The 12,155-nt window shown below is 45.7% G+C and overlaps 1 protein-coding gene across 1 annotated transcript in view; it reads right to left on the bottom strand.

Annotated features, from left to right (window-relative positions):
- The window catches only part of LOC111956018 (pleckstrin homology domain-containing family A member 5), a 164,550-nt gene that overhangs the window by 60,727 nt on the left and 91,668 nt on the right, over positions 1–12,155 (bottom strand). The window contains 1 exon segment of the mRNA XM_070436535.1: positions 8,389–8,485. Coding sequence (XP_070292636.1) covers positions 8,389–8,485 — 97 coding nt within the window.

The raw sequence follows: 12,155 nt of genomic DNA, 5'->3' as shown, positions 1-12,155 counted from the left end.
AGGGCATACCGTAGAAACGTGTRTTGGAACAGAGAATCTGTGTTCTTATTGTACAAGTACAGGTACTCTCCCCGTTTCAGAACGTTTCCTTCACAGTAAAATGATGTATGGGAATGTTGTTTGCCGTCACGCTGWAGTCAACCCAGGTCTCAGTACGGACTTTGATTAGTCTTCTCTGTGTTACGCTAATTGTGCTTGGTAGGAGGGACTCTGAGGGATCCAGAGAAATAATGTGTTTATTGGAAAACGCTGATGAAAATCAACAGGCACTTCGTCCAACCTCTCCATCCCTCCCTGCCGCCCGCTAACACGCAGCACAACACTACAAATCACCATAATTTGCTGTAAACAATTTTTCAAAAGCCGGCCACCAGCGATGATGGAGGGAGATTGGGAGAGAAAACAGAAAGAGAGAGACAGAGAGAGAGAGAGAGAGAAAGATATTCAGACCAGAGAGATAGAAACCGAGAGAGGGAAAGATACAGACTAAACAGAGAAAGAGCGTGGGAGAAGTAATCACCCAAAAACAGAAAAAAGGGAGGAGGAGGTGAGTGGAAGATGAGAGGAAGGGAGTATGAGGTGGAGAGTGGAGGAGGAAGGGATGATGAGAAGAGGGCATGTTGCCAGCGGGAGTCTGCTACTCGTGCTGCTCTCTGATGAGCGCCCCCAGTGGGTTGTGGGTAAAGGGAAAGGGGGGTACCTAGTCAGTTGTACAACRGAATGCCTTCAACTGAAATGTGTRTTCCGCATTCAACCCAACCCCTCTAACAAGCCCCTGTGTGAGGACACTTTAGCTGAACCCTTCATCATAAGACATACACAACACTGTCATAGGGCCTACATAACCCTGACACAACAAGGTGTCAGGAGCAGGAGGAGCCCCATCAATCTTATGATGACAGCTAATCCATAAGACGTCAGAAACATTACAAAACACATTTAAAATGTCAGACCATGTTTGTTCCCGTCTGTATGATTCCCTCTGCTCTAAATGCCAAGTGAAACGTTGCCTTGGTCAAATGGCTGTAACGCAGGCCAGGGCCGAGCCCTTCTAAATGTCTTCATCCACAGTGGATGAATGACAAGTCTTCTGATGTGACCTTGTTGAAAAGTGTGAATACGTCTCGGTGTTCGGTTCTGTACAGGCCCGGCATGGAGAGAACAATGTGTCCATATTCAGACCCTTGTCTCAGTATTCTGCTATTATAAAGGCTGAGGGTCAGCCAACAATTGCTAATCCGCTCCCTGTAGAGCCCCCTGCCATTCACACTGCTCTCTCTGGCACCACTGGGTAACCTTTCAGAAAGGCCACAGAGACAGACCTTCCTCATTTCCCTTGCACTCTCTCTCTATCCCTCTCGCCCGATGCTTCTCGCTCTCTCTCTCTATTCAATATTCTCTCGCTCTCTCTGCATCCTGCTCTCTCTCTCAGCATTCAGAATAGCACTCTGACTCACCCATGACATGTATTGTACACCTTTCCTAGGGAGGAGAAAAGCTCTTTAAAACGTCAGATACTGCCTCCACTGCAAACAACCCAGGCTGCAGCAAACACGCACACCCTCTAACAAATCCACCTACATCACTGTAGAGTTTGGCTTTGGTTGGCAGTATTCTAAACAATAACAAGAAGCACTTCTAATTGCCTTCAAGCGGACGCCATCTTAATTTTCCTTGCTTTCGTCCTTGTTAGCAGATCTATAAATAAACAGTCKTCCTACAGAAAGCCATCCTCTCCTCTGTTCCTCGTGTTAATGTGACGTCTTCCATGGCAGTATGTACACTACATGACCAAAAGTATGTGGACACCTGCTCGTTGAACATCTCAATCCAAAATCATGGACATTAATGTGGAGTTGGTTCCCCCTTTGCTGCTATAACAGCCTCCACTCTTCTGGGAAGGCTTTCCACTAGATGTTGGAACACTGCTGCAGGAACTTGCTTSCCACAAGAGCATTAATGAGGTTGGGCGATTKGGCCTGGCTCTCAGTTGGAGTTCCAATTAATCTGAATGATGTTCAATGGGGTTGTGGTCAGCGCACCGTGTTCTTCCACACCGATCTCGACAAACCATTTCTGTATGGACCTCGCTTTGTGCACGGGGGGCATTGTCATGCTAAAACAGGAAAGGACATTTCCCAAACTGTTGCCACAAAATTGGGAGCACAGAATTGTCTAGAATGTCATTGTATGCTGTAGCGTTAAGATTTCCCTTCACTGGAACTAAGTGGCCTAGCCTGCCCAGAACCATGAAAAACAGCCCAGACCATTATTCCTCCTCCACCAAACTTTACAGTTGGCACTATGCATTCGGGCATGTAGCATTCTCCTTGCATCCACCAAACCCAGATTAATCCGTCAGACTGCCAGATGGTGAAGTGCGATTCAGCACTCCAGAGAACGCGTTTCCACTGCTCCAGAGTCCAAAGCCGACTGGAGAACTCAAATCAAATCTTAATTTGTCACATCGCCGAATACAGTAAAYTGCTTACTTACAAGCCCTTAACCAACAACGCTTTGAGAAGTTAAGAAAAATAAGTGTTATGTAAAAAAAWATATATATAAATAAAAGTAACAAATAATTAAACGGCAGCAGTAAAATAACAATAGCGAGGCTATATACAGGGGGTACCGGTACAGAGACAATTGAGGTAATATGTGCGCGGATACCAGTTAGTCGAGGCAATATGAACATGTAGGCAGAGTCAAAGTGACCATGCATAGACAGAAAGCAGCAGCGTAAAAGAGGCGTTGGGGGGGGGGCGTCACACAATGGAAAAAGTTCGGGTAACCATTGGTTACCTGTTCAGAAGTCTTATGGCTTGGGGGTAGAAGCTGTCAAGAAGCCTTTTGGACCTAGACTTGGCGCTCCGGTACCGCTTGCCGTGCGGTAGCAGAGAGAACAGTCTATGACTAGGGTGGCTGGAGTCTTTGACAATTTTTAGGGCCTTCCTCTGACACCGCCTGGTATAGAGGTCCTGGATGGKAGGAAGCTTGACCCAAGTGATGTACTGGGCCGCACGCACCACCCTCTGCAGTGCCCAGCGGTCGGAGGCCGAGCAGTTGCCATACCAGGTTGTGATGCAACCAGTCAGGATGCTCTCTATGGTGCAGCTGTAGAACCTTTTGAGGATCTGAGGACCCATGCCAAACATTTTCAGTCTCCTGAGGGGGAATAGGTTTTGTCGTGCCCTCTTCACGAATGTCTCTGTGTGCTTGGACCATGTTAGTTTGTTGGTGATGTGGACACCAAGGAACTTGAAGCTCTCAACCTGCTCCACTACAGCCCTGTCAATGAGAATGGGGGCGTGCTCGGTCCTCCTTTTCATGTAGTCCAGATTCATCTCCTTTGTTTTGATCACGTGGAGGGAGAGGTTGTTGTCTTGGCACCACATGGCCAGGTCTCTGACCTCCTCCCCATAGGCTGTCTCGTCGTTGTCGGTGATCAGGCCTACCACTGTTGTGTCATCGGCAAATTTAATGATGGTGTTGGAGTCGTGCCTGGCCGTGCAGTCATGAGTGAACAGGGAGTACYGGAGGGGACTGGGCACGCACCCGAGGGGCCCCCGTGTTGAGGATCAGCATGGCGGCTGTGTTGTTACCTACCCTTACCACCTGGGGGCGGCCCATCAGTAAGTTCAGGATCCAGTTGCAGAGGGAGGTGTTTAGTCCCAGGGTCCTTAGCTTAGTGATGAGCTTTGAGGACACGATGGTGTTGAACACTGAGCTGTGGCCAATGAACAGCATTCTCACATAGGTGTTCCTTTTGTCCAGGTGTGAAACGGCAGTGTGGAGTGCAATAGAGATWGCATCATCTGTGGATCTGTTGGGGCGGTATGCAAATTTCTTACACGCTTCCGGGTTAGAGTCCAGCTCCTTGAAAGCAGCAGCTCTACCCTTTAGCAACAAGGTGTGGCTAAATTAGCCATATCCACAAATTTGAAGGGGTGTCGACATACTTTTGTATATATAGTGTATCTGTTAATGAGCCAACCCACTGTGCTGTAATGAGGTTTGGTGACAGTCTCTCCAACACTTCCTTCTGTTAGAAGAGCCAGTAAGTAAAAACTCCAACAAGCACTTCAATTAAATTACAACTACACATGGATGTAAGAATGAAATGCTAGTGCCGTTACTCGAGAATGCCATACTCTACCACTATTAACTGAAAAGCTTATCAAGGGACAAAACACCTTGTAGCATTTGAACTAAACATGAAGTGCACTAAAACAGCTAGGCTATTACTTACAGTAGCAGGGCGCACCTACTGRATAACAGCAAGATCCAGGGTGAGCTAAGCTAAGGCAGATAGCTAATACAAAGCTGATTCCCACTAGCTGCCTTCCACATCACCGACAACATGCTAAAACTCCTTTCTTAAGGGGAACGAGAACAAATCTCCTTTGTTGCTCAATCAAAAAGTAATTCCTGCACATACAATTCAGAATCAGGTTAAGAGTAAGAGCTTGGAATGATAATACGGTACGTCGTGTGACAAGTCCAGGGCCAYTGTTTACATACAGAATACATACCAGCTGATTTGATATAGGWTGCATTCCAAATGGCACCTATTCCCTATATAGTGCACTAGTTTGACCAGAGCGCTATGGACCTTGGTCAAAAGTAGTGRACTGTGTAGGGAATAGGGTGCCATTTCAGATAACCCTATAGGAGACTATGGCTATGACATTTAAATGTTGGGCTCCCGAGTGGCCCAGTGGTCTAAGGCACTGCATCTCAGTGAAAGAGGCGACACTACAGTCCCTGGTTCGAATCRAGGCCATCATTGTAAATAAGAATTTGTTCTTAAKTGACTTGCCTGGTTAAATAAAAAATMTAAATAAATTCAACGAATTTGAGATCATTAACGTTTGATGAAAAAAATGTAACCTACAGTGCAGTTATCACAAAACTACAACTAATAGGTCCCGTTAATCATCAAAGGCAAAACATTTTTTTTAAACAAATACCTGACACAACAATGCTTTAAATAGGTGGAGATATGAATCTTTCAATTATTTGCCACAGATATAAAGCGCTCCTCACGTCATCGTCGTTAACAGTTGGAATAGAAGAGTGAGAAAGCCAAGTGACAGCAGCGAAGCCCTGTATGGCAATACTTTGAGAAGTTAAATGAGAAGGTGATGAAATGCAAACTTTTGCGAGGTGGAACTGAGCTACAGTGGCAGTACAGGTGCTGAAAGGGAGGCACAGTGAGACCCAATCCGTTGCTGGCAGGAGTGCGATAAGGGACAGAGTCAGAAAATCACAACACAGATTACAAAAATGATTYCAGTTGATATGCAGCCATTGTCGGTCAATGGTAGAGGATGTCGGCTTCAATACCCTAATGACATATCTAGAACCAGATAAGATGCCATGTAAAAAAAAACGTGACGGGCCTGGTGGAGAAATTGTACAATGATTGCTCTTCAAGTACAAAGCGCGCGTTGTCAAACACCATTAGTGGTCTTAACAGATTGTTGGACGTTTTTGAACACGCTGTTATACATCACTGAAACGAYCCTTCGCATTGATGGGAAGGGGGACATGAAGTCCCCYGTACTGACAACTGAGAACATGGAGGAGAATCACACAAAAGAGAACCTAGAACGGCATTAATACCATCGTTGTTGAGTGGGTGAAGGGCAGCAGTAAGGTGAGCGCAGTCTGGTAGGAAGGCAGGACTCCGGTAGATTGAACTGCATTGCCCCCTAGCGGTCATACCCATTATGAATTCACGTCATTTTTTCGTTTAAACTATTTTTAAAAATTGGCAGAACATTTTTTACATTCGTTACATCCCTAGTCTCCTGTGACAGTATGACAGACTTAACAAATTATAGCCAGTGCACCGGGCATTCAGCATTTGGTTCTGGGTTCCCAGATTAGATATGATATATCAACAAGGTGGCGTTTAAAATAAAATACATGGCAATCTCCTTTAGCCTTTTCTAATCTGCAAATAACAGTCTGCTATAACCCATCCATACYAATAGATGATAATTATGAATACACTCAACCCATAGACTAGCTACTGTAGGTACTGCAACAGCATATGGACTCCGATTCACCTCAGAGCAGAAAATAACCCACAGTTAAATATTAAATAATGCAGTCAYGAAAACAGCACTGCTCAAACTGACCCAAACAAGTCAAACTGAGTGTGTTGCCAATAGTAACCCTGGCAGATGGCTGATGTTATGTAGTTCTACGGCAGGGGGAATGGAATGCCAGGCMGTGAATGGTTCAGAACAACCTTATTTGATTTCCATGTCTAGATAGAAGGACAMTTCAAAAGAAGACAGGGGAAAATAACAGATGGAAGAAATATGAGGTCTGGATTGGGCCAGAGGGGGCGAGGGGCTTCAGTCAGGGTCACCATGGAGACAGTAGAATTAGAGTGCCACATGTTGCCCTCTGTCAGTCAGTCCATCCATCCATGGTCTTGTCAACCACTTTCAGTGTCTCTAATGGCACCTTMGTCCCTAATATAGTGCACTACTTTTGATCAGAACAGAGCCCTATATGTTTGTGGCAAAAGTCGTGCACTTACAGGTAATAGGGTGCCTGCCAGCTGGCGCCTCTTGTCCTTGTGATGGAGATGCTCTGAGTCTTAGAGGGCTCTAATTTCTCAGCCTTCTTAAATTGGTAAAGTTGATCTATAGGGAATTAAATCAGGTGAACACATCCATTACTCCCAGTCTCTGTTTTTATCAGAAAACTATTGACCAGAAAGACAACTAAGGGCATTTAGTTCTGAGCTATACTGTCGTTCCATTATTTGTTCAATTTTTTTTTTCATTTGGTCCGGTTGGTTTCACATTGCCAAATGTACCACAAACTAAAATGCCTAAACAAAACCATGTGTTCATGCAAGTCATTTGTTTATTGGAGAAAAATGCTCATGTTAAATCCATCTTCATATTACATTGGCTTTGGTGTTCCAACAACATGCGGGAGGAAACAATAGTGCAATAGCCACTCTAACTGCGATGTGAATAGACTACATTTAGCCTATATCCCCGGTATAGCCCCAGCCTAATCTGCACAGGATGCGCTCTTAATTAAATGCACTGCTACTCACAGATTGTTTGAGATATCAAGTTATGGTACTGTYTGCATTTCATCAAATGCTCCCAGTCCAATAAACTGCATACCTCTGATTATTTTCCTGTGTTTGGTTCGGACTGCGTTCTCACCTGCAGCGAACCYCGCCATGGTAAAAATGGAATCGGACCGATACCACCCTTTTTGAGTGAACCACGGTGTGTTGTTTAGTGTGCTCCCGAGTGCAGACAGTTTGGACTGTTGTGGACACACTAACAGACCTAAGGGTGAAAACAAGCTCTAAACCAATTTGGTATGAAAGCCCCCTAAAAGTCTACCTCCCTTTAATGAAAATGATAAGCCCACACACACAGAGAAAACGTCTGAACTCAAAAGTAATTACGTGTATCCCCAAAAGGACACTGGCATAGTGAGACTGATAGCTGCTTAATAGAGTCTCGCCTAATTCAAAATGGTAGAAACAGAAACTCCCTAATTAATAGAGCAAAGAAACCCTGACAGAGGAGTCTAAGGAGTAGGGAGACTCATCAACATGGACTCAGAGAGCTGACCAATGAGATGCATGGAYCTGGCTGAGGGAAATYCATGGCCCCTTTGGCATCACTGAACCACAGCTTGTTAARACAACTTTCATCTGATTCACAACGGGACGCAGAGAACAGCCTGACACCTATAACAAATTTCTACTGTACACCACAGGAAAGAGAGGGATAACATGGGTCTAGAATGAGAAGGAGTAACAACAATTTGAATGAGAGAAAGAGAGAGACAAGCTTCCATTCTATTGTCCCCTGGGGTATGGGAGGTTGATMGAAGATAGAGAGGAGAACAGGAGAGGCTGAGTAACATCAGCTATAGGATACAGTAAGCAAATAGAGCTGAATGCATGATACTAAATATAACAAAATCAAAACAATAACTATTTTACAGACTGCATTTACAGTTTTACAATTTAACTCTGCCTTGTAAGCCTCATTGTAAGCTGCCTTAAGCCTACTGTKCTATAGTCATGGTTACACAACGCAGCAACGAACACAACCCAGTATATCACAACAAATGGTAGAGTTCCCTATATGGAAGAATCTGAGCACCTGTACTATTTTGAGCAGCGCATCCCGTGTGTACTTAATAAAATATGCATAATGTATGAAAACGCGTGGGCTACAGTGAAATATAGCATGTCATACCAACAAGGCATCACATAACTGCACGCGTAAATAGCAATGCCATTATTTCAATAGCCTATATAATAAATAAATAGCATCTAAGCATGACTACAGAACAAGACTAAATAATCTCCAGATAGTGTTTACTTACGAGTGGACGCCTGCGGTGGAGAAGCCAGTAAAACTGGTGAAATAAAAGCAGTCTTTCCAGATGCGGACTGGGTGAGAGCAGCCCACTTCAGTGACCGCTCACTCACTGGCGCGCTCCCACTCGCCTGCTCTGTTAAATGCGCGCGCTCCCACTCGCCTGCTCTGTTAAATGCGCGCGCTCCCACTCGCCTGCTCTGTTAAATGCGCGCCGCAGACCGAGCTGTAATAAATCTGCCGTGCTGTGCGCTTATGACTTCGAAACCTGATTTATTCGTGCATTACATTGCGTTTCAGAGTTGACTCGTTCAAATATGATTCCGTTTGGTTTGCAGTGCTTTTCAAAGCAGATGTCTCATCACGTGTGCGTTGAAAACAAGGAATAGGCTACAGATACTATGAGTTGCAAGGCTCAGGCTGTATGTGCGTGACCGCGGGTGGCGTGCAAAATACAGTAGACACATACTAGTTAATAGGCTCCTCTCAATGTAAACTATAGGCCTAAACGTTTAGAGCTACATGAACATTACATGGGAACAAAATCACATCTAGTGCATGGTGTCTACTGAGTGCACATATTAAGGGAAGCCTATAGCCTCTGCGCCAAAGCTAGGCGTATATCATTAACTTAATGCTTGACGTTCCTCTCCAAAGCTAGGCGTATACCATTAACTTAATGCTTGACGTTCCTCTCCAAAGCTAGGCGTATACCATTAACTTAATGCTTGGACGTTCCTCTCCAAAGCTAGGCTATCATTACTTATGCCGACTTCCCAAGCTAGGCCTATATCATTAACTTAATGCTTGATTGTTCCTCTAGACTCCCAATCAACATGTATTTATACCAGGCTGTGATATGTGGTAGTAGAACAGCACACCCGTGTGTAAATGGGCAACAAGAGCCTGGAGCTAGACCCTGAAGTTCAACCACAAGTCAGGGCTCTTTCTAATAGGAAGCGGACAATGGTTGTGGAGGGGCTAATCTGCTTCCCCAGTTTAGTGCTGTTATTCAGGCCTGGAGGAGAGGGGCAGTGGTGATGGGGAGGAGAGGAGAGGCCACAATGGCTCCAGAGAGAGAGGACCATTTTAGTGTGTGTGTGTGGGGGGGGGGGGGGGGGGGACCGGATGCCAGATTAAACCAGGCTCATCACTACATATCCTCTCCACACAGAAAGCTGTCTTGAACCCTGCTGGGGCTCCTCAATAGGTTTAAATAGCAGAGGAAAACAACCAACCTGGCATGGTTCAAAAACCAACTAGAATTGTAGCACAACTCAAATTGGTGCTACAACTAGAATTTCTCCCCTATGTGGAAGCTAGGTGAATTGTAACAGCAATAGGCTGCATTCAAAACCAATCTCCCGCCATCCCATTTACCCATAACATGGTGGAGATACAAGGGAAGGAGGGAAGTGGGTAAGATGAGGAGGCGAAGAGGTAAGATGAGGTCAGGAGAATGGAAAAGTCCACTAGATCCACCCTGCATCAACTGTCCAGGAAACAACAGAGGGCATGTGTTTGAAGTCTAAATCCATGGGTGCGTCCCAAACGGCATGCGATTTCCAATATAGTGCACTACTTTTGACCAGGGCAGATAGGGAGCCATTTGGAACGCAACCCAATCCAGTGTGAGCCACAATATCAACGAGAGAGAGAGAAGGAGAGAGGGGTTAAGGTTTTGAGAGCTGGCTAGCTGAGGAAAGCTGATAATGTCAAATGGGCCCAGGGAAGAGAGCTGCGGTGTTAGGCTCCATAGTGCATGTGAGCTCGTATTGGATAGACAAGGAACTCTCCTGTCCTAAAACTCTAAATTAACAGTAACTGTATTCGTCCAACCCCAGAGGCAGCGCCCACCGGATGTATGGTACTTGATTTGAAAAACGTCTCCGCAGTATTTTATCAAGTGAATGCCGACAGCTGAAACTCCGCAATCTCCTGCTCCCTCTCTGCTGATAAGTGAAACAAGCTTTTAAGCAGAATATTTTGGGAAGCAGCCATCTGTATGTAGAGACCAAGTAAGCAGAGACCAACACACTTGCAAAAGTGCGCACGCACACACAAACAGACAGACAGGCGTAAGCACTCACCCACGCATGCGTGTGCACCCACCGTGACGGGGAGATAAAGGAGTGAATCAATGCCTATGGGCATTGGAGCGTTGGAGATGAAGTGTGTGTTCTCCAGACCAGATGTGTATTATCATATCTAGGCTCTCTGGTCTCTGCTGCTGTGTGCCAGTCAGCAAGTGGTAAAGCAGACAGAGTTAACAAAGACCTTTTCTATCCTGCTGTCTTCTCTCCTCTCCCCACTATAACTGTCACAAAGAGATTACGGAAGTTTTCCTATAAAACCCAAAATAGTTTCATATTTGGGCCGACCACATTTCCTGTTCCATTTTTAAGGCGCTGCGATAAACTGCAACGCTTTCGAAAAGTTCCATAAAAAAAAGTTGTACTTTAACTTCTTATCTAATGTGATGAGTTTGAGCCTGTAAAACCCAATGCCCTTAACCTTACTGCTAGTGTGTCCTGTAGGTCAGTGTTTCCCAACCCTGGTCCTCCAGTGACCCCAACAGTACACAGTTTTGTTGTAGCCCTGGATAAACACACCTCATTCAGCTCATTGAGGGCTTGATGATTAGTTGACAATTGAGTCAGGTGTGCTTGTCCAGGGTTACAATAAGCATGTGTACTGTTGGGGGTACTGGAGGACCAGGGTTGGGAAACACTGACCTACAGGACACACTAGCAGTGTCCTGTAGGTTGGGAAACACTGCTGTAGGCAACCTGAATCCATTAGAGTGAGACGCTAGAGCAGAGCAGAGCCAGTATTTAACATGGGGGGGAAAGACAGAGAGACAGACAGAGAGAGAGAGACAGAAAGACAGAGACACAGACAAGAGAGACACAGACAGACAGAGACAGACCGACAGACAGAGAGAGAAACAGACAGACAGAGACAGACCGACAGACAGACAGACAGACAGGTTACAGTCCCAAATGGTACACTATTTAGTTCACTACTTTTGACCTGAGCCCTATGCTGGCCCTGGTCACAATGAGTGCACTATGTTGAGAATAGGGTGMCATTTGGACACACAGGGAGTTACTCTCCTGTCATAGTGATACTTACTAGGGAATTTTAACAGGCTAGTAGAGGAGTGGAGAGGAGAGGGCAACAACACAAGGGTCAGTCACTGAAACATGCACCCTGCTTGTTACCCTCTCAGACAGAGGTCTTTAATGAAGCCATTATAAACAGTATGTTCAGTAGAGGACTAGCATTAGCAGCAGGGGTAAACACTGATAGGCAATGGCTGAGTTACGGTAAAGGGCTTGCGAGGAGAGGCTGTATGAGGTTGATAAGATACACACACTGTTACACACCCTCCCCCCACACACACACGTCAGACTACTCTGCTCTTCACAAACATGGCTTGCCTGTTTGGTCACATGTTTGAGGCAGGTTGCCGGGGCAACAGGTGAGAGCAGGGCCACAGTGCAGCAGTGTGACATTTACTGTGTCCTTCAGCAGAGGGAGGGAGGAGAGAAAGAGGAAAGAGAGGAAGTAGGGAGGAGGAAGAGGAATGGTAGGAAGGAGGAAGTAGGGATGGCTTGGGAGGATGGTTGAAGTAAGAGGGGAGGGAGTGGGGGWGAAGATGGGGAAGCGGGGAGGGGTGGATTGAGGAATGGAGCAGAGGAAAGGATGGGGGAGACCATAAGACGATTGAGGGTGGCAGGTGGGTGGATGGAGGGAGGAGAGGAAGGATAG

This window comes from Salvelinus sp. IW2-2015, linkage group LG3, assembly GCF_002910315.2.
Source record: "Salvelinus sp. IW2-2015 linkage group LG3, ASM291031v2, whole genome shotgun sequence".
In the NCBI taxonomy this organism is placed as follows: Eukaryota; Metazoa; Chordata; class Actinopteri; order Salmoniformes; family Salmonidae; genus Salvelinus; species Salvelinus sp. IW2-2015.
Note: the sequence above shows the minus strand (reverse complement) of the source record. Positions and strands in the feature narration are given on the sequence as shown.